Consider the following 23710-nt stretch of genomic DNA (forward strand, 5'->3'; position numbering starts at 1 on the left):
GGCAAACAATTGTCGCAGACAAGACAATTGTTGAAATTGGCAAACAATTGTCGCAGACAAGACAATTGTTGAAATTGGCGAACAATTGTCGCAGACAAGACAATTGTTGAAATTGGCGAACAATTGTCGCAGACAAGACAATTGTTGAAATTGGCAAACAATTGTCGCAGACAAGACAATTGTTGAAATTGGCAAACAATTTTCATCTTTATGAAATACAGTGAAATGTTATTTTTTAGTTCATATCGATTTTAAACTCTACGAGATCTCTTTCCATCAACAGAGTTTACTATCTGAATCTACTGTTCTCTAACGAAAAAACTTTACAGCGAATATCTCGCTACTAAGAAGGTTTTAAGCATTCCCAAAAGATGAAATCAAACTTGTCTAACAACAATCTATTCACAAGAATTTCAATGAAATTCTACGCAACGCAACAAAGCGATAAACTTATCGTAACCATCTCCTAGCTACATATACAAAGAAGTTTATATCCTTACCAGGTGTCGCTACGACTTGTCACATGTTCCGTAGCACAACTGTGATGTTGCGCCTCTCTGCGTGCTATTTCCAGTGCCGCTATCTGCTGAATACAACCCAGTCATTACTTCCTTACAGCAAAAGCACGCGTTGCCTAGGAGACACATCACTATTCGAATTTGAAAAATTCTCGTTTGGCAATTTCACTTAAAGTACCTCACGACGAACAGTATTATGTAAGAGAAAAACAGACCCGAGTAGAAGATATTGACTTCAGCTGATCATGCCTTACCTCTACATAGACACCGGTCGACACAGAATATGTCACGATACCAAGTAAGCTCAATCGTTTGCATATATCGCTACTGACGATTTTTTATTAACACAATGTCTGTGATCGCACTTTGGCTAATGTAGTTCTTAAAATATTTTATAAATTTACAGACGATGGATTTTAGGCTTAGCAGTGTACATGGAAATCACAAGTGCAACACGTTCATCATATTTTCAACCCTGATTTATTTTCTCTATCCTCAAATGATGTCTACAGTTTTTGATTTTTATGAGTATTTCGATTAGCAGCCATTTTTTAATGGACCTTTGTAGTTGTCCGATTAATCTTTCTATTTCCATACCCTGCATACATACATATCGAAGAAAGCAGAAGCATAAATGAGCTACAGATATTCAAAACACGCCAGCTCCGATTAATAAATATTTATCATGCCTAATGATGACAGTAACGATTTCATTGGCGCATTTATTCCAAGTACTGTTAAAAGAAGTGAAGATTCTCAATTCTTTAAATAGGAAGTTCTGGATAGCGTCTTTAAATTGTCTCTTACACAATCCTGCTCTCAAAATGCTGTTTCCATGTTCTGTCACACTTCTGCCCATTTAAAACTTGCGCAATATTAAGCTAGGCACGCAACAATTGATTTTACATTATGACGTAAGCAGTGTTGCGTATGTAATAATGAATTGAGGCTAATTGTTAAATGGATTTGCTCGTCTTTTGGCTAAGTTGCCTTGTGGCGATCCAAAAAAACAAGATTAACTTACCAAAAGATTTAGAAACGTCCAAACTTCAAAAACACATCCGAAGTTAGTCTGCTTGTAATTAAACTCTTCCTAAGCTCGTCTAATATCCTAGAATCTTCTAGAAATTAATTGGTGACATTAAATGCTATTCCAGCAGCAGTCGCGCAGTACAAGAAATGCGTCACGCAATTTTTCCAAGTTTGGTGTTTTAAAAAAAAATCCTAATTGCAGTCGTATTTCATAAACAAATGCGCAGACTCAGAATTGATGGTCGTCTGAAAAAGAAGTATTTTTTTCCTTTGATGCACGTGCTCGTTTTCAAGCATGTTCACGTTCTGATCCGGATGATGAGAGGTGGGGATCGCTCCCAGCGAGTTGGTTAAGTGGAAGGACACGTTTAGTAAATAAATTTAATTTTATGGGATTTCCCTTTTAAATTAAAGGAAGCACGCGACTCGCTTTTCAGAAGTGACGTCAAAATTAGTAAAAGTTCATTAGTGAGCGGAAATGCAGCGTGCCTAATTGTCCTTGAGATGAGCACAAGATTAGGAAATGAGCATTCATGCTGCGTGCATTACACGGACGTTGGCAACGAAAAGAGAATTTTTAATTGTGCTCATTTAAGAACACGGATTTGGCTGGATGTAAGGCGCAGAACATTTGTGGAAATCCTTAGCTAAAATAATTTGTTTCAGGATTTTCCTGCCTCCTCTGAGATAGAAAAATTCCTACCTTTTAAATAGCAATTCGTTTTAGGGCTTCTTAAAAATTAATTTCATTTCGTTAAATTATTAGTCATAATTTTAAAAGTATTAAGAATTTAAAATCGTAAAAGAAGAAATTAGTTTCTTCATTTTTCCGAAGTGTAATTATTTTATAATAAATAATTTTAAAAATTTTAATTTCATTTATTATAGTTTTTGGGGTGCTTTTAAAATAACAAAGATAATTATTCCACGTGATAATATCGAAGACAATTGTTGAAATCGGCATAAACAAGACAATTGTTGAAATCGGCATAAACAAGACAATTGTTGAAATTGGCATAAACAAGACAATTGTTACAATTGGCATAAACAAGACAATTGTTGAAATCGGCATAAACAAGATAATTGTTGAAATCGGCATAAACATTGTCATAAACAAGATAATTGTTGCAATTGGTATAAACAAGACAATTGTTGAAAATGACATTGTTTTTCAATAATTAAATAATTTACATCAGAAACATCTGTAAAACAAATGTTTTAATCAAGAATAAACATTTTCTTGGGGGGCAGCAAGGAACTACCCTCTCCCGGGCGGGGGTAGCTCTACCTTGAAAGTTCAATACCCCTAAAAGGGGCATTGAAATTTCAAGAAACGCGAAGTGTATTGGTCTGTAACCTCGTGTGTGTAACCGACTGTCGATTTTAGGTCTGTGAGGGGAAACCGGAGTACCCGGAGAAAACCTCACTCCACGGCCCGAGACCGACAACTCAGCACCGAGTGGAGAAAGGCAGGAAATCTTCCTAAATACCTTCTGCTGGATTCGAACCCAGTTCCTTCCACTCGGCGAACAAGCACGCAACAACTGTGCTACCGTGGACCGCATGAACAGCGAACGCAAGTCAACTTATATGCTTTACGGGTTCCCCTAATGGGGGGGGGGGTTTCACTTAGCCGATGCAACAAGCAATTTGAAATTACGAAACTCAAATATCATTAATTATTAAATTTTATAATAAACACTGAAAAGGTTGCGTATGATTATCAAAATGAGACAAACAGATTGCATTACCACAGATTTCTTCAAGATTGCACACCGGACTTCAAATACTGTATACAGGTTCAGCTGAAATATTTTCTTACATATTTCGGGGAGAGATAATAGTCCTAAAACTACTTATGATAAGTAATTGGGGAAAAAACAGACTGAAAATTCAATATTATTACTTCTCAAGCTGAAAAAAATATCATCACACCATTCGTGGGTTAGGGGATGTATTCCCAATATGACCTTGTTTAAAAAGCGGATGAATCGTTAATGCGAAACATTTTCTAAAATACAGAAGTATTTGTGTTATTACTTCCCTATTGGGGTGGTATTAGTAGTGGCAAATGATGCAGGGAACCAAGCTTACACTCATCTGCCAAAAAGTGTTAGGCCACCTTTCCCCGTGATAACCGCTTGTACTCGACGTGGCATGACTCCACGAGAACCCAGGTATTCTCGGCTATCCTGGACCAGCTGGACAGAAGGACGCCCCGATGTTCGACAACGGAGCGAGGCACTGGCGTAGACTAGCGAATGTTGCGTTCCACAACATCCTACAAATGTTCGATGGGGTTGATGTTGGGGGAGAATTTGGCGCGAAGGAAGCACACAAAATGCTCGGACATGATCCTAGAACCATTCGTGCACAATGAGGACCTTGTGAGGGTCTTGTTTAAAGCGTCCAGTGCCATCTCGATACACGGTCACCGCGTAGGGCAAAACTTGGTCCGAAACAATATAAAATAACACTAATAATACAATACTTACTATTACTAACACTAGGTGGCAGATGACTCAATACTGGTACAATACCACCACTTTGCTTATTGGAGACTTTGAAGTGGTGAAACCCATGTTTAGTCGCGAGAGCAAAGTTTCTGGCATCCCCTCCCTCCTTATCTCATTCAACCCATGCATGGTACTAGTACTATAGGTTTTGATACCTATCTTGTTTGGGGTTTTCATAAAAAAAAAAAAAAAAAGACAATTGTTAAAATCAGCAGCAATTTTCATCTTTATGAAATGCAAAGTTTATGTTCATTTTAAACTCTATGCGATCTCTTTCCAATACCAACTGAGTTTACTATTTCCATTTTAAAAGTCAAATAACATTTAAAATGTGTATATTTAATTTAATATACACGCGTGTATATTTGTTACACTTTTGTGTGAAAGTTTTTAGAATTCATTTGCAGTTATAAAAATAAAATCCATTTTGTTTCCATCATACCTTGATGTACAGAATTAACATTATTATTGCTTTAAAACTATACAGTGTTGAATGCATTGTACTGGATTACAAACCGCAGGAAATATTCTATTGGAAACCTAAGTCTGCCGGAAAGTGGTTAGCTCTGTCCCATTTTAAAGTTTATCTTAACATATACTGAGTAGCCAGTTTATCAAGAACGCCTACCTAATAACTAGTGGGTTCCCTGTAACTTTCAGAATGGCATGGGCTCAACGAGATGTCCAAAACGTGCTACTCAAGTCCATGTGACACTCACTGGTTTTCTACAGTTTTTGAAAAGTAGATGCTTACAAGTCTCTACCCTGAAGAACTCGTTCCATCTCACCCCTTATTGATTTACGATCTCCAAAGCGCAGGAGAGACAAAGGGACAGAACTTTGCAATTTCGAAATTAAAGTTTTTGCGAAATGTGTCCAAAAGAACCATTTCATCCTTCCTTTACTTCCCTCTAGCAGTTCACAAGACATCGACAGACAATGTGGATTCATTTTTATTTTATATTTTTCAAAGCCTGCTTCCCACGCATGAAAAACTCTGCAAGCAACTGCCATTGTGGCTTTCGATTAACTATTACTTATAACAAGGAAAAAAGTGCCCCAAGTTCACTAACTACTCCATCTGTAGCAAAGATATTTTGTTGGTCGCATTCTCTTTGATTGGGGATTGCTCCGAGAGCAAACGAACCATCGGGATGATTCACAATAAATGTGGAAAGTGTTGTACGCATGCGTCACTCTTTCAAAGGAATCGGCGCTGTGTCAGATGTGGGGTTTATTAACAGCAAAGAAAAGCTACCACAATGGAGATTCGCTAGCAGCAGGTGTTTGTTCACCAGAGAATGGCCAAATGTCCCTCGCAAAAGCATTAAAACTTCATTAACGAAGTTATGAGTTAATTACGGTTACAAAACATCGACGAAAGCCGAAGAAGTGCAGGATTTGTTTAATTATGGAATGAGGATGTTGTCTCTTCCTGGAAATTGCGGTTGGATCTTTTAATTTTCGATGAGAGTCGATTCGATGTTACAGAATTATCTCTGGAATTAAAAATTCCAGTGGGTATCGGAAATGGGATTCGCTTACAGCTCCAAACCACAGAATAAATAAGGAACTACTAGAGCATAAATTTTTACTTTTCATTGCGAATGTTCAGTGTTCATTAGAAGTGGATTTAAGGAAGACATGAAGTTTTGAAAAAAATTACAGAAGCAACTAAAGCAGCAGGTGTCCTAGTGCTATTAGGCCTAATACTGTTGCTCTTCGAAATACAGGAATAACATTATTTTCCCCCTCTCCACTTTGAATCTATACGCTTATAGATGTTCAAATACGAGTTGTGATAAAAGTATGCAAATTGCCGTGCATGCGCAGTTAAAACTGGTTCTATCATACTGTTGATGTTCCTTTCTCTGCTCGAGAATACAGTAGGGCAAAGTGGTGCTGCAGGTTATTGAAGTCAGAGGGTCGTTAGCAAAGGTAATGTACCTGATGAAACTTGTTCTGGTGTGACTACTAAGTATGAAGAGAAACAAAATATGACCACAGAATGCACGCGATTTACAAACATGATATACTAACGTCTCGTTGCCTTAATTGTCTTAGCGCTTAGTGTTCTTAAACAACCATAAATAGTTTTGATCGTGTCCAGAAGCTCCTGAATTGCCGGAAACAGGAAATCAGGCATTCACCATATTCCATCTGATATGAATACTAATGTGATCTCTTTGCCAAAGTGAAAGACGTGTTGGTCACGTGAATGAACCTATTCCAGAAGAACGGGCGCTTTTATGTGACCCACCACATCTTTCGGCCAGTCATTTATAATAATTTTATATGCGCGCACAAAGTCCGAGATTATATTGGGTATGACTATTGAATAAAAAGTTCTTTGTTGTAATGCTCCAACTGAAAGAGATTTTTCAGTGACTGGGCGATACACAGCGATCCATAGAGCTTTCCATCGAATATATATTACCATTTATTTAGTGAGTTTTTACTATTCTTCTGAATAGCTCTTTATTTTACAAGTAGTAAGTGAAGGCAGGAAAAAGAAGTCTATCATTCTTTTTATTCTACTAACTTCACCAATCTGATAGCCACTTGGTCACCCTAGTGGTATTGCTCGTACCTCCACTGTGGCAGGGCTTGCAAATCCTCTCGCCAAGGGCCAAAAGGAGTAAACGTGGATTATATCAACACGCCACCTTATGGGTGGAGTGTTGGTATACAAGGATCCATCTCACCTGACAAGACTGTATGATGGTGACCAGAACCCTTATATTGCCAAACGGTAAAAGGAGGACACGAACAAAACACTGTTCACACTTTCTCATCCTATGTTCACTGACCAAAAAGCCGATTAGTAACCTTTCTCCATTTGTAATCCAGAAATGCTTAAAAAATTTTGCTCGTCTACCTAAAATGGTTTGATGACTTAAATCAGGGGATCTGCTTGTTGAAATCACATCGCAGGCGCTACTACCCCTCAAAATGACTAGGTTTGGAGGAACATCCATAAAGGTGTCCCTTCGTGCTACACTAAACACTAGTAAAGGAATCATGGCTGAATGGGATCTAATGAATGTTACCGACGAAGAAATTGCACAGGAACTATCCGACAAAAATGTAATTCAGGCTAGGAGAATTCTTGTCAAAAGAGATGGTTTGGTTTTCTTCTTCCAAAGAGAAATTTTATGCTTACCTTTAACTCCAAATCCATCAATAATTGTTAAAGCAGGATGTTCAAACTGCTATTTTTGATCATACCAAACCCGTTTTCTATGCCAAAAGTTTGAGTACTCGCAGACAGTACGTCGAGGGGGTAGCAGTATGTGCCTCCTGTAGGTCCAAAGAACACACCCATGCCGAATGCTCTACTCATTCTTTCAGCTTTATATATGTAATTGTATTTCATTTGTTTATATCTGTCAGACACTGGTGAAATTATGATCTAAACATACGGATAGCCACCATTTTGGTCCTCATTCCTTTTAGCAGTGTATTCAACATATTCTGTCAAGAATAAAAAAAAATACCATTTTAAAATATTCTGGTTTTCTTTCATCGTACTTATTCAACCAACTAATATTTCCAATCTAGAAATCCGAAGGTCGAAATAGATGGTGTTGATGTGATGGTGTGTCTCAAGAGATGCGGCCATTGGACGTATCTGAGAGGTTTCTTTCTTTGCATTTATCGTTATCAGTGTTGTCTTCGTGGATTTAATGCTTGTTTTCTCGTGCCCAACTGTCATTCTGCATCTTTTTCATTCGATCATTTCTGGTCAGTGTGCCGTTTCTTCCATGGCTAAAAATAACATCGCCTGTTGCTGTATGAAATAGCCACGGGCCATTACTGAGATCGCTCGAGTATTCCTTGTCTAACCTCAGCTATCTTGACATCAGCGGTGATAATTCCCTTCCAACCAAATAAGATTAACAGTCGATTCACCGACCATGAACTACTACTTTCGAATTCAAATGGGCTCGTTCTTAACTTCATTATGGACTTACCATTGATGCGTATAATTTTTAAATAATGCTTCGCCTAGTTGCCAGTCTAAGACAGATCCCCATTGAATTAATTACGTAGCACTCTAACCATAATTACTAACCGAAAGCGCCCCCCCTCTCTCTTAGACATCGATGTTTAAATATTTATATTTTATTACTATTTTCTAAACATTCTATCCATCCTCCTCTGAATGAATTTTTGAGAATATTATTAAAATATTAATCTTCAGTAATATTTTTATATTTTCGTGTAAATAATTAGATCTTCGTACAAAGCATCAAAGGATTTAATAACGCTTGCTTTTTTCGAATGTAGCTAATGAACTTCAAATGAAGTCATAGGAACTGTTTGTTTTTGTTTTTTACATCAAAACGCAGGTAAGCCGTTTATCTCTGATTTAAAAATATAGTATCCCCCCTTCCCCCACCTCACAAATGTTCGCGAGCCAATTAACTTTTTTCTCCATCCTCCCTTGTTATCCCCGTCGTCAGCATGTGAGCTTAAACTAATTAATATTATTAATTAATGCGATTTCTACCACTAATTTATTCATTAGTGCAACCAAGTTTGATGTTCTTTTAGACTCATATTTGATTTATCTGTTGCTTCTCAATAACTTTTTGAAACAAAATAGTTGAACATTCCTTAGGTACCCTGTGATAAATAGATAATTTTTTTAATCCGTCCACAATCAATTCATTTTCTTCGCAGATTTACATAATTTTTTGAAGATAAACATTCTTCATTCAAAATAAACAAAACGAGATAAATTCTTTCATCTCAAATTAAAATATGATTCAAAAATATTAAATATACACTGCCCTACCATTAATATCCAGACAACTCCTTATCTACAAAAAGATAAGCAGTTGTCTGGAACCTTTAGCCTTTACGATCTCTACCATGGTAGCATCGGATTGTTCTTAAAAGATTGCATTCTTCTTGTGAAGTGTTTTGATGAACCTCTTGGGAGAAACAAAATGCCATCTGGTAGTCATTATTTTGTTTTGTAATTCCTTTATAAACACATAGTTGTGCCGTTCTACGATCAGCAAAGATTATTTTGTCTCTCGTTAAGGTAATTAACTATTTATAATATCAGTTAAATATTAAATCTACAACCATCGCTCATGGACATCTTGCAAGAAGCCTGTTGTCAGAATTTAGAAAAGATAAGAGTTATTCTAAAGGAGATTAAGAAAGAATAGTTGCGAAGGGCACGCACGCATACAAGAGATAAGCTGTAAATTGGGTGTGGTTTAAGGGTATGTTACAAAAGTTTCACCAACTTGATACTGAAGGTTTGTGCCAATCACAGTCATTGGGCCAGGCATTTAGAGAATAGATTTAAAAAAAGAACCCATGTTCTAAGATTCCCAGTGTATAATCTAAAGTTTATTTGTTACGAGTTAATCAGCAAAATATACAGAGTATTAGTTAAATATTAAGTTGAATTGAGTTTCCAGTTTAGCGGGTGGCTACAAAGCATTCATGGATATGTCTGGTTTTATTACACTTGTATTTCCAGTCTGGAATATTAAATTTAAATCATGAGTCCGTAGAGGTCTTCAACAGGGTTATTAATGCCTTGGAAAGTCTGCCAGATTATATAGTTCAGAGTTCCTTTGATGGTTCATGCGTCCTATAGTTGATTGTATGATGGATTTTGGATGTTAATATATCATTCGTATATTTGCAATCGGAGACAAACTAGTTGAGGTCACCATTGTGGGTTTGCACGATGCTCTACGTGTGATACGCAATAAACCGGTCTATGATCTTTATATTGGAAAGGGATGGAAAGATAGTGGGAAAAGGGAGAGGGCCTCCTCCCCCTTTTTTTCTTTTTTGAAATACTAGCAGCTTTACAATGACAAAAAATTCTTTCATCAACAAGTTTAAAGTCCTTTTATTACTTGGGAATGAATTGTACGAGTCTGACGTCACGGCTTGGCACTGAATCCCACAAGAGCACACCTGTGGCGTCAACCAGTGCTGTCGGTCACCGAAGTGGACCAACTGTTAGCTGTGTGACGTGGTTAAAATATAAGACACGGATAAAAGCAGATCACGGAGGAGAAATCGCAGAAGAAAACAGGTAGGTGTATTTGGAGGTCAGTAATGGGGCCGCCATCGACGATATCGAGCGCAGGGCGTACCCAGTGTCACCAAGTGAATGGCGGCGGGCTGTCAGAAACAGAAACGCTTTCTTCATTTCTCATTCACGGCGGGACCCGCCTTATACTCTTTTTATCAAGCAGAGCCAGTTGCATTGCCGACGAAGGATCAATAGTGCAACTTCGGCCCGATCACTGCATCCAATGATGCAACCATGGTAGTGAGGAAACGCACGTTTACTATCGGACTTGAATTGCCGTCTGCACGGTGGTTTCGTTTCTTCCGTACCTCTGCCCCCTCAATTATACACCGAACATCATTCAACGTTTATTCTTCGCGCACGCGCGATAAACAAACTTGTAAAGCTCTAGACCAACGGTCTACTGCCGCTGAACTCTTGCATTAATGATAATTAGGCCTTCTCACTTGGACAGATATTCATGTGGACAACGGATATCCGATTACTGCCGTTGGAATTAACTGGAATGAAGGGAGCTTGGAGTAGATTGAGATGTAAGCTTTGTCAGCAGTGACGTCATACTTTGCTAAAAGCCTATTGAGCGACAGAGATTTTGGAACGATCGCTTTCGCAATAAATCTTTTGCAGTTAGTTCGGTGCGAGAGTTATCGTGGTGAATGATGCAGTTTCACGTGCAGATGTAAACATGGTGTTTGTATTCGCGGATATGATTTAATCTGTTGATGTACTATTGTGTTAGGCCACCGACTTCGCGTACAGTTGGAGCAAAGTTGGATAGTTGAGGTAATGGAGAATTCAAATCGATTGGCATTGTCTCAATCGCAAGTTATTTAAAAATTAATCGTCTACACGTGGTGTAAGGATGTAAGGCATGCATTATTTCAATTTAAAAAAAATTATCGCGTTGGGTGCTAGATATGAATAGCTGGACTGCTCATCATTGAGTCATTTCTCCATGTCCTGACGTTTGTCCTCATTTTTCTGCGTTTATTTTTATTTCCGTTACCGTACATGACCCAATCGAGTATTTCCATCGACGATTTAGAGTATGTGAAGAATCAGAGAGGTTCTAATTAAGACCGATTAGCTCTACTGGTTCCTTAATTAAATGCCATTAGTAATCTTGTTCGCAGAATGCCTCTGAGATGAGCATTAGGAAGTTGACCGATGTTAAAACCGGTGGTTCATTGTATGTAATTCCCCTTTCGCTCTGTTTCGATATGAGCTCATTGCTAATCTCCTGACTTAATTGGAGCGCTGTTTGATGATCGGAGAAATGCTAATAAGCTCTGCAGCAAACTCGAAATCTCTTCGTCTAATATCTGGCTCTCTGAACTAGCTTAAGGGGATTCTGTTGTGCTTACTTGAACTTTAATTGGCTGTCTTTCTGGATGTTCCCTGTTCGTGCATTCCTAATTATCAATTTTTCTTCTATCTTTGATCTTTCCTCTTTTTGATAAATTTCCGGAAACGAATTTTCTTTAAATAGGAAACAAAAAGAAGGCGAAGGTAGGATATTTCTCTGAGGAATGATTCCATGTATCAGTTGTTTTTCTTTATTTTCGTTGGGATCACTATCGGTGGAGGAAGTGAAGAGCTCTCCACATTAATATTTCCTTTAATCTCCAAAGCCCCTGGCAACAGCCTGTTTCTATAACCCGCTCCATTGAACAGCGCATAATCGGCGTTCTGTTTCTTCAGCTTCTTGTCATTAGCCTGCCTCACTTCACTGCTGTTACTGAATTTCCGTTCTGCGAACCATTAAAGATCAAACCTCAAAGATGGCAGTTGAGCCAACTGTGTACGCTTGTGTCTAATTCTTTCGTTTTTTCTTCTTTGATCTCAACTCAGAAAATCAAAAGGCGCTTACAATCGACTGGCTCTATTCATTTCCCTCTCTGTTAGGCACTCCTTCTATTTGTTTCTACGTCGACCTTTTACTAACTCTATCAGTCCATGCATCCATTTCACTCTCTTCGTTTAATTTCTTTTCTTTTCCATTTCCTCTAAGATTGACCAGACTTTATATTCGTTGTCTCTACGTATATACAACTCCTTTGTATCCTCTGAAAACACTTGCTTCTCTTACTACATCTCATCATGTTTTATATTCTCCATTACCTAGTTCCACGAATTTTCCAAGTGTTTTACTTTAAATCCTTACGGTGTAGTTCGTCTCGAGATCATTTCTCCTCCTATCTTAATAATCCCGAATTTCAGCGAAAGAAAATTGTGGAAAGTAAAATTTATAAGCTTGAGCATACCTGAAAGGAACCTGTTTATTCCAACAACGGAAGTCTTAAATCCCTTCAGAATAAACGCTTGAAAAACAGAGAGATGCAAAGGAAATTAAAATGAACTCTGAAATGTCTAGCTATCTTTTTACATTCACTTAATGCGCGTGCTGTTAGTATGATGATAGAAAGTCGTTTAGATTTACGCTGGTTTTTATTTTATTTATTCTTTTTTTCCTTTTCGTGTAATGGAATCTCCACATATTGAGTTTAAATTAGATTTATTGTCGGGTCAGCATAATTTCTTGTTTATTCGCTTTAATTTAAAATGGTTGGCACCATTGAGTATCACCCAAAAGACAATGAGAAGAAACAGTCCTTGGAGTATTCAAATTTGAAGTCCCTGACCAGAAGGAAATGTCTTTTGAGACATTTCCTTCTAGTCAGCGATTTCAAATTAGAATGCTCCAATGACTGTTTCATCTCTGATCTTTTCAATTATTGTTTAACTCGAAACATCTTTAAATCTAACTTAATCGTAAGATATATGTTTCAAATGTTCTCTTTCCCTAAAACTGCGTGTTTTCTGTCGGAAATTTTATCCAATTGTATTCTGTTTTGGTTCATTTTGATCTTTTACTGCGGCTGCATTTGGAGTACTGACTCGTCCCATAAATATTTCTTTTCCACTCCGATCCCTCCGCATACCCCAGTTGCTCGAGAGCTTTTGAATAAAACGTGACTTAAGAAATGTCGAGCGTGCATAATCAGATTGTCCACCCAGTATTGAGGTGATCGCCTTTTGTCCAATCCTAAGCTTATATGCTGAGTGCTCTTTAGCCATTGTCACAGTGATGTTGTTATTGGAACATACAGCAGAGCTCTGTGACTGTCTTCATCTTGTAGATCACGTTGCATCTTTTCACTTGCCCGAGTAGCTTTATTGAGTGAAAATTAGGTTTTCCGCCCTTCAGCCTCCAAACTATGTCTCTTATTCTATTAGCCTTCCTCCGCTGCACGTAATCTGGCTCCCAGACGTTCCCTTGTGAACTAGAGGAGCAGCAGGATCTCCGCTCTAGTTTTTTTTTTCAATTTCCATCACTGATGTATGCCCCGTTGTCATCTTACTGCATAACCGATGAGTAATCCGTGGTATTTCTTGTATGAACTCTGCAAAAAGAACTCTTGAACATTCCGTAGAAAAGTTGGAATGATGGAAACAAAAAAACTCTTTCCATTTATCATTCATTCTTTTTTTTTTTGGCATTTATTTCATTCTCTGTATTTCTCACCCATTCTCTCTGTTTTTAGACACATCTGTCGATCCACCCAAATCTTCTTAAAATCAGGCAAATAGAAACCAGGTTTATATTCGTAGAACAAAGTTTAAAAAAAAAGACACAAGGTTCTGATGATCTCTAAATTTTTTACTCTACCATCAGAAGTTTCCACCATGTTGGACTACTACTAATAATACTTCTCTAAAGAGAGAAGGGTAATACTACTTAATGCCTATCAACATCGGGCAACTGGAAGTGGCTTTGAGCATTAATTATCTCATAATTTGAAATGTTTTTGTACATTTCGGATTCTTCATCCATTTTAAACATATCTCTGATTATAGGTATATATTTCTCTTTCCTCTTCTCGGTATTTCTTTAGCTGCTTCTTCCTTTCTTTCTATTCACGAACAATCACAAAAATGGCTCCACCTGTTACTAAAACCGAAACTGAGTTCCAGAATTTTCCGTGGACTTAAACTCCAACGTTGCATAGTAAGAATGGGCCACCACGATTGTTATTCTTCTTGTCGCTCTTTCCGTTTCATCAGAGGACAGAAAGTTCTCAGCTCCATCGTGTGAAATGATGTGTGAGGTGTACACGGATCTTTACAACTGCGTGCAAATTTCTCTCGTATTTTGTTCCATTTTTCTCTCTGATAAGTGCGCCAAAGCGTAGTTGGAAGAGAGTTTATTACGGTGTTCATCACCCTATCGCAGTCTTGGGGGTTTTCGCTATTCCTTGTTGCATACAAACGTCCACATTAAGGAGAAGATGCGCCGGGAAGAAGTTCGCCCGAACGAACTTTCTAAACTGCGGACAAAGAAAACTGATTTTAAGCTCGAATTCTACATTCACCCGTCCAATAAAAGGATGCTTTCTTGCCACGTGACTTGGAATGAAAGAGTCTCAACGTGGTTGTTCGCGTGCCTGGCCCAGTAGCTTAACAAAACACTGTTCAAACAACGTGCAGGAGGAACTTACTAAGCATCGGGCTCTTAAACCCTCCCTGCCATCTATTTGCGAAGCGTTTTTAGCGCCATTTGATCGAAAGATAACGCCTTCACCTCCCCCCCCCTCTACCGGAGACGCAAGTATAAGTGAGAAAAATACTTGAAGAGGGTGCAGCTTACTTCAGAGGGTTTCCTGGTATCTTCGTCTTACTGGGAAAACGATAAGGAAGTCGTCAAACCAAAGCAGTATAGAAAGTGAACAGGACCATCACACGTCTCCCATAAGCTCTGTAAATGCTCTCATCTGCGAGAGCCCTAGGTTGCGTCTCCGTTCTCCAATGAAAATCTTTAAGTTTGATCTCAGTTCAAGGTCGCGGAATAAAATCCGTGTCATTCTAGGCTATTCATAAAACACCAATTGAAACTTGTCGGGCGCTTTTATTACTTCAGTGAATAAAATCTTTTTAGAATTAAAGAGCGTGTTTGCTCTTCAAGGTAAAGTCATCTTTAAAATCTGTTGAATTTCTAATTGGGAAAGAACTAGCTTATAAGCAGGACCATGAGTGCGCGAAGATAATCAGGAAAAAGTAATGGCCAGCGAGATGGGTATCTCTGCGTGGAGCATATTCTGGCTAACTAAATGGCACTATAGTTGGATAAATTGAAATAGGTACAGTCCATGTCTTCGTATATTGACTGCTACCTAATTTCTTTTATATTCACGCGCTTTTCTAATGCCAAATATGCAATTATCGCCACAAAGCTTCATCCGCTCGATAAATAATTGAACTCCCTCATTTCCAAAGCCGTTAATTTTCTTCTTGGCTTGAGATAGCTACCTCATTTATTTTCTTAACACGTCCTCATCTATCAGTAGAAACTCCGGGGAATAGGGAAATTATTTCTAAGCGAAACTTCGTTTTCTCTACCATCAATCTTTGCATAAATTTATTCTACAAAAACAATTTTGATTTTAATTAATTTCGATCTGGAATTTAACGTAATAATTGATTGTTTTATAGGTTTCTCTTGGGAGGTTTATGCAACGGAACCTTTGTGCCTAGTGCAGTGAAAGCCATACGGGAGAAGACGAAACACAAGATGGACGACGTAGTGTTTCCAGAACAGAACTCAGATGCGGTTATCTACGTAACGGTATGCCTTCTTAATTGTATAAATAATTTTATAGAAAGATCAGGGATATATATAGTAAAAGTATTCGCCATAATGCAAGGAACACTGCACTGGCAAAAAAAACAACAGCCAAGTAGATAAGAAAATACAAATTATATACATCCCTTCTCACACTGGTAAGTATCCAGTTGACCTTTGAATTTATTCAAACTGTCGGCCTCAACTATCTGCGAGTACAACATGTTCCAGACAACTCGCTGGCTAAAAGAAAACTTTCTACAAGCTCTGGAATTCTTTATAACGGTGAGAATTCCCGTTAAATTCATTTTACTAATCCCTCTCAGAGCCATATAAACCTCAATCGAGGTGCCTGATTGCCAAGCTCTGTAGCCCACATAATCGGAATTTTCCTCGTATGGTCGTCGTCCTGCCGATCTCGCCATTCCAGTTGCCCATCTTTGGACCCTTTCAAGAAACTCAGTCTTTTCAGATCAGGTCTCCATACTTGAACACACTGTTCCAAATATGATCTTACAATACCTTATACGGTGGATTATGACCTCCTTATCTCTGTAGGATAGCGTTCGATAAATCATTGATAGGATACGCTGGGCTTTCCTGGTTGCCTGTTTATACTGTTCAGAAAAATTCATATCTGCCCGTATTGTAACTCCCAGATCCTTTTCCTCCTCCACTGTTTTAATTCAACCCCACCAAGTGTATAGTTTATTTATGAGTTACTATTCCCTAAGTGTTCTAAGACCTTGCATTTAGTAGCATTAAAACATAGCTGCCACTTCTCTGACAGTCTGTTCGTGTCATCCTGAAGGCGCACTGCTCATTAACGACGGCCATGTCTAAACATGTCCGTTGTCTTATTATTGCAGATCTTATCTGTTCTGTTTGTTTCTTTGAATTTATAGATCTGTCTCCTTTGGAAATTCTGATGAAATTTGGTTAGAGGAGACATTATTTAAAGTGTCATTGGCCTTAGCTGAAGACGAATCATTGGGGGAATACACCCGAACAAAGGGTTGAATGAGGTAATGGCTGTGACATTATTCAAAAAACAGCCCTTCTATATCTTTATACTGAATGGTAGGAAAATTTCTTCGCTAGAACTGCGCTAGACTCCTGACGTTGGCATGAATCAATAGCTTATAAGAAGAGAAAGCAGCGAATAACTTAAGGCTCTTTGTTTTCTCTGGAGAATCTTAGACAAAAAAATGGTAATGTCGGTTGTTGAATGGGGTTGAGAGCAGCTGAACAAAACTCTCTACTAAAGTTTTTTTTTTTTTATCAATAACAAAAGATTTAACGCCAATACTAAGCAGAAATTCACGGAACTTAAAAAACAAATGGAATATGTAATCTAAATTGATAAAACAAAGTTTGTGTCTGTGCCGTTGGTTCCAATCTACTTTCTTTTAACTTGGAAGGTTGAAATTTTGCGTGTCGACGTTCTTCTGATATTTGTCCAAAGATAAATTCGTAAACTCTAAATTTTTGAATTTAAATTGCTCAAAAAAAACTGAAAACTACTTGGGAATGAATCGATTTTGATAGGATGGGTAAAACAGTTGCTTCAATTCAATCATTTCAGTTCCCTCCCCAGTAACAACTTTGAGGTCAATGATCGTTTCTAAAATTTGATACTCATCAAAATTTTCTAAAAATTGGATGGGTATCAAATCAACGCCTATAAAGTAGACATTCCGGAAAATCTTGTCTAACAAATCTGATTAAATACTACGTGGAGTTCCCCAGGGTTCGGTGTTGGGCACACCGTTGTTTTCTATATTAATAAAGGTATATCATGCTTAATGTCCAATGAAAAAGACCTGGGAATAATGTGCAGGTCATGGGGTATTGTCAATGATATATAGGAATTTTTCTAGAACGGAAAAGGAGATGTTATACCAAAAGGTATAAGGCAATGGCAGGTCACGCCTTGAGTACTGTGTACAGGTCTGGAGGCCTCATTTTAGGAAGGATGTAGATTTGCTTAAGCGAGTATAGATGAGGGGAACGAAAGGGGGTTTTCTTACCAAGAAAGGTTTAAGTTCTGAAAATTACAGTGTGTGGACACTAGGCACCTGTGAGATGAAGGATCCTTCCTCTTGCCGCCTGAGGGAACATAAATTCAAATTGAGGAAAGACGTGCGAAAATTTGCTTTAAGCCAGCGTGTAGCTGTCTAGAACAAACTTCCATCTGTCGTTGTGGACGTTGATAGCTTAAAAAAATTCAAGGAGGGAATGGATGCATGAAATGATTTTTTTTCTTTTTGGCTGATGCTATATGAGCTTGCTTTCTTGCATTATATGCTTCTTCTACTACTACTGTAACAGCCAAACTCATGAGGAGTTGTTACATCACCAGAGTTCCTGAAGCTTTGCACTAAGTCATCAAAATCGCATGCTTTTAAACTAGAACGAGTACCGTTTTTGATTTTCCATCGATTAAAAATAGATGATCGAATTCCGCCAGCTCAGGTTCTTCCAGTAATACATCGATTGGAAGAAAACGGAGCCGACAGAGAAAAATATTTTATAAATGCAGCCTATCGACGTCATATGTAGAAAGGCATTCTGTATATCTATGCCAGCGATTGATGAAGAACATTTCATGTAGACCAGATGAGTTTTTGATGATAATATGACTGTTGAAACAATTCCTATAGTAATTCTTCAATGTGTCTGATGTAACGTTACGAATCTGGTTAGTCAATGGAGCTAATACAGTTCTCAATGGTTTTCTAACTATTCAGTGCTTTAAACTTCGTTGTGAGGAATCTAATTGCTGAAGGTCGTCTTACTGCTTTTAAGTATATTCGTTCAGCTCTCGATCATTGCGAGTACCTCCACAATCAGATTAAAATGTTCAGTTGGATTAAATTAAATTTAATGAGTTGTTCATTACGATACTAATCGCTAATGCCTTTTGCACTTCATCTCGAATTTAAATCCCCAGCGAGGAACTATTCTTACAGGCTTATTCTCAATAAGTACGATTTTTCTAAAGTAAGAATTAGCAAGCGAAAAGGTTACTTTGGCTGCTAACTCAGTTAGTCTGCATAGAAAATTCAGAAAAATAAAAGAAAGCACTTTGGAAGGCTATAATTGGAAGAATTACTGAGACGAAAGGCATTCTAAGATCATTATCGAATCTTAAAAGAAGTTTCTTTGATCATTTTGTGACAGTTTGACAGCGATATCCGAAAGGAAGATCTACTTTCGAGACGGTGGTAAATCTGTCAAGACTTTCTACAATTATTTCCGTTTTTTTTTTCTCGTGTAGTTCTCTACATGGAGCGTCTTTCTTTTAACTCAGAAAATTTCACCTTCTGGTTCATCTTTCTAGGAAACATTTGTCTTCCCATACTCATTATCCTTTCTTTGAGATCCTTTAGAATTTCTTTCTACCCTATGAAAGAAAGAAAACCTTTTCATTTGACATTCTAGAAAGCTCTCTGTGTTCGCAATAAGCTGTTGAGTTTCGTTTGAAAGGGTTCATTATCTTCCATTCTGTGCTATCTTGCGAAGAATGAATGTGTTTAACTCTCTAAGGAGAGATGCTGCTATTGTAGAACTCATCTCATGCGTTTTTGTTTCCATGGCGCATTCGCTTGTAAACTTATGTAGAACTGATCGATTTTGTCATGGTGTTTTAATGTCTTTCTTGTTAAAACCAAGATTCGTTGTTACTTTTGAAGCTCCATTGTGTGCCCTATATTTCTTTTTATTTCTCTCTTTCTCCGGGCCCCCAATTCTTTCATTTATTGTTTAGCATTAATGAGATGTTAACTATAATTGAGCATCTGTATTCTGAAAGGAATTGTCCAGTTTCTAACGCTTCATTTTTAACTTCTACGTTATGGTAGACAAAGATTATTTATTAAATTAAGATGATATCATGATATAACTTACGTTTTAACTCTTCAATCCCTTCTAGAAAAGCAATCAGTTAATGAATCTTGGAGATATTTGATTCTTTTCCCATTGTTAGGCCATGTGGAACCGATTCGACACTACGTTTTTCCATAATTTGTTTTGGGGAACATGACCAAACCCGCGGTATATCTGAAGAGGCACATTATATCGAGGTTGCACTGTTAATAATAATGTCAACAAATTGAAAGCAGAGCAAACTGCTCTTAGTGCCAGCATATTAAAAAATGTTTATTTTTCAATGTCAAAATTACCAGATGGTAATTCTTAATAGGTTATTGGTAAATACTTGCTTATAGCACGCTTCAACTGTCTTAATTAAAGCGATGTTTGGTTGGTACGCATTGAAATGTAAACCAAAGTCTAATCTCATAAAAATTGCTTTCAAGATTTCTAAGCAAGCCTTTCTGTTTTAAATCTGCTTCTAATCTTTGACCAGATGGTGTTATTGAAATTATCATTATAGGAATACGTTGTCTAAGTAAAGTAAACCACAGTTTTCCAATAAAGGCGCACTGTAAGGCTGTCCGTTGCAGTGATGATCATCCCAAAATTACCAGATTCTCTCGGTTTGGTTTCAACCGAAAGGGTTCAAAGTGAACTCGTTTAATTGGTGTTTTTTTTTCGTTTGGAAATTTACTTCTATCCATCGAATTTCAAAAAAGATTTACAGATACCTCTAAACTAATTATATTCCCAAGGTTCTACTCTTTCGTTTCCTCCTTTGTATTGATGAGGTTTGAACAGAGCATGGTTTGTCGAAATTTAGTGTGACGTTATCAACAAAACTATGGGTACATTTACAGTCAATAAGCGAAGGTCATTGATACACAAGAGGAAAGGATTTAACTAAGTCTTCTCCTAAAATCCAGTATTCTTTTACTTCTAGAAAAATAAGTCTGCTGCTTCCATGCTCTTCTTCAACGTTTCTTCTCCAGCACCAATCAAAATATAAAACTTAGTGAGAATGTAGATGTACTTCACTTGAGAGCGCACTCTCCTCCATCATGGAATTTCTCTTTTCGGAAATCGCGGGGGGTGGGTACTTATAAACAACTTCCAATATCTTGGTGCAGCATACAAAGCTCACCTCTTCGATTATTTCCCAACAGACATCGAGAGCTCGAAAACATTCGGCAGCTTTCCCAAATGACACTTCAACGCAGGAATGTACCAAGAGTAAAATAAACATATAAAAGGCAGAATTATTATTAAAATCTGTTTATTCACATGCATGAAAGACTGATGTTAATAACGAACAACAATACTGCTCAAAAGATAAACAGGTTAGCTGTTATAACTGAATTACAGCTCATACAACAGAGAAGCAGTCAACTGTCAAGCAAGTCTAAGTACCGTTTAAATAATAAAAGACCATCAGCATGTGACCCGCCTAGTTGTTGGATATAATAGCAGTAATTCTGACGATTGCAAATCTCAAACAATAAGGAAACATCGATAGTACTAGCCAGACTACGAATTGTACATTCACTTGTTTGGCATTCAGGTGTAATCCAGAGAATCCTCAAGATGTGACAACTAATATTAGGATTCCATCTGCAGATTTGACCTTTCTTCCACAAGAATGTGTCAGCTGGTGTTTTGAGGTCAGTAAAGAACTGCGAAGCCGAACTGCCCTTTCAAACGTGGCCAGGGACTCAAACCTTTAAGATACAATTTTTACACAGTGGATATTTGCATTATCATTTTGAATGAAGCTTTGCAGGGTTAAGTTGGTCCATACGACAGATATACATTGGAGGTAACAAACTTCTACCGTTATGAGCGGATCCAAACCCATACTAACGAATATGTTGATTGTAATTTTCAGAAAATGGGGAAGAAGAAAAGTTGATTCTGTGAATTTAAAATTGGACAGTTAAAGGACGCAACACGTTTTCTGATTGGTTTAGAAGAGACAGAGGGAGTATGAATTATAGAAGCCAATTCAGAAGAACAGAAAGTCTATGAGAAAAAGTTCGTTTGTTAGAGATGGGTCATTAATTAACCTAAACTGCCCTCCTTTGAATGGCAGCACCCCAGCTGTAGAAACAATATTTCATGGTAGGACGGATTTCAACAGATTCAGTAGGTGTCTGGAGGGAAAGAGAAAACCCAGTTAAGATAAGTATAGGAGCAGAAGAATCCTTTTTTGCTAGGTATTACACAGAACAACTGAGTTATCTTTGCTCCACTGAAGAATTATCTGGAGATCAGCATTTCAGGAATTTTTATTAATAACAAAATACACAACAGGTAACCATTAACAGTGTATCTGAGATCGGAACAATAAACATAGTGAATATTCGAGAAGTTGAAGCTGTTTGTATAGGGGAAGGTGAAATGTAATGTGCTATCATCAGCAAAACTATGGATAGGATTTCCCATCAATGGAAGAAAGAACTAAACCTTGAGAAACATCTGCATTAATAAGGAAGTTATAAGACAGAGTGCCATCACCAGCAGTGATCTTTCATTGAAAAAACTGGATACCCAAATACGAAAAACAGATGGAAGCTTATTTAGAAGACATTTATGAAAAGCCTTTTGAAACGTCAAGAGAGAGAGAGAGAGAGAGAGAGATGGGTAATAGCAGTAGTGGATCGACACTGACAGATTTCATACTGGCAGTCATTGATCCGATGGAGGGTTGATGGATTTCTCCATTACTTTAGGAAGAAAAGGAGTAAGTGCAATGGGATAGATTGGATTTGAACCAATTTCCAAACAGAAGGGAAACACCGGTGGTATAATAAAGTGTAAAAAGGCGACGTCCTTTTGACGGAAGGCCACAGGAGGTATCGAATGGAGTGTACTGGTTTACTAAGGTCCTCAATACACAAGATAGAAGAAAAGTAGGATGCTAGAAGGTTAGCTGAGGTGGCCATAGAATGCTCGATTACCATTTGGACAACAAGCAAGTTTTCTACTCTGTTTAGACTGATTACAAATTGTTTTACAAGTGTTGTGAGCTTTGATGTAGGCAGAAAATGAACTTGGAGATTTGGATGCAAGCCAATTGCGATAAGCAACATTCTTATCATCAGTCGGCCCTATTGAAAATGGGTCCTTCTTTGCCTAAATTGAAGAAATTTTCAGTCATTTACTGCACTCTGGACCTTCTGTTCTGATGCATGAATTGTTTAAATTCCTACAGTGTCTTTCTTGGAATACCTACTTCCTGCCGCATTTTCCTTTATTCTTCCAAAATAAGTGGAAGACTAAAGCAGATACTGCGTAACAACTTACATTTGCATACTCCTTAATTATCTGTTGAGGCAATTGCAAAAGGTTTCTGGGTAGTCAGTGCATGTGCTAGATTGATTAGACTAACCAAGCCTTTACACGCTTTAGCTCACCTTTCGAGAGACCAGAGATTATCCAATGGGTTGTTTACTTGTGTGAGTAATGCAATGCATCATGGGGAAACTATTAATTTCAATAAATTATCAAATGAATATCACTTAATGTTATTATTACAATTATTTAAAATAGTATTTCGTATGAATAATGCTTATTAATCTAATTTTTTAGGTTGTTGTGGCCTTTTACATTGCTATCATATTAATACTCATTGGGACCAACTTACATCGATTTAGACAATGCCGAAGTGAACGAAAAGAATCGAAAGACAAATCCACTGCCCAACAGAAGCGCCACCTAGTAGTGAGCATTGATCCCAACTTTACAAACTTGGAAACTTCTTGTTCCAAAAGTGTCAGGTTCAAACAACCTAAAGAAGAGGGCGTGGCAGTCGTATGACCAACAGGACGTGTTTAATTCCCAGTGACGTTTGTATATTCTTGTACACGACAAGAAAGGTGAACTTTTTTTTCTCAGAGTTGGCAAAAACGATTACATTGCAACGTGGTTTGTATAGAATTGAGGAATTTGGTGGATGATGTAAATAAATGTTTTTCGAGGTTTGTGAGAATGGTATTTCCTTTTGACAAAAACTACAGATAACAGTAGGTGCACCATTGCATACTTGTAGTTATAGACACATACACGATCATCAAGA

At 37.7% G+C, this 23710-nt stretch overlaps 1 protein-coding gene across 1 annotated transcript; it reads left to right on the forward strand.

Moving 5' to 3' along the window:
- Positions 1-588: 588 nt before the first annotated feature.
- On the forward strand, positions 589-23578 carry LOC150078974 (uncharacterized). The gene is made up of 3 exons (XM_090383637.1): positions 589-816; positions 15630-15762; positions 23224-23578. The coding sequence occupies exons 1-3, from the start codon at positions 764-766 to the stop codon at positions 23449-23451; spliced, it is 414 nt and encodes a 137-aa protein (XP_090239763.1). The 5' UTR covers positions 589-763; the 3' UTR covers positions 23452-23578.
- Positions 23579-23710: the final 132 nt, after the last annotated feature.

The sequence above is a fragment of the Mastigoproctus giganteus genome, chromosome 10 (assembly GCF_048544385.1).
Source record: "Mastigoproctus giganteus isolate SK-2022 chromosome 10, ASM4854438v1, whole genome shotgun sequence".
Classification (NCBI taxonomy): domain Eukaryota; kingdom Metazoa; phylum Arthropoda; class Arachnida; order Uropygi; family Thelyphonidae; genus Mastigoproctus; species Mastigoproctus giganteus.

Excerpts from the sequence above, each read along its gene's own strand:
- LOC150078974 (XM_090383637.1), top strand. The coding sequence starts at position 764 with ATGCCTTACCTCTACATAGACACCGGTCGACACAGAATATGTCACGAT. Across the intron at positions 817-15,629 it reads AGAATATGTCACGATACCAA|GTTTCTCTTGGGAGGTTTAT; the intron begins GTAAGCTCAATC and ends ATTGTTTTATAG. Across the intron at positions 15,763-23,223 it reads ATGCGGTTATCTACGTAACG|GTTGTTGTGGCCTTTTACAT; the intron begins GTATGCCTTCTT and ends CTAATTTTTTAG.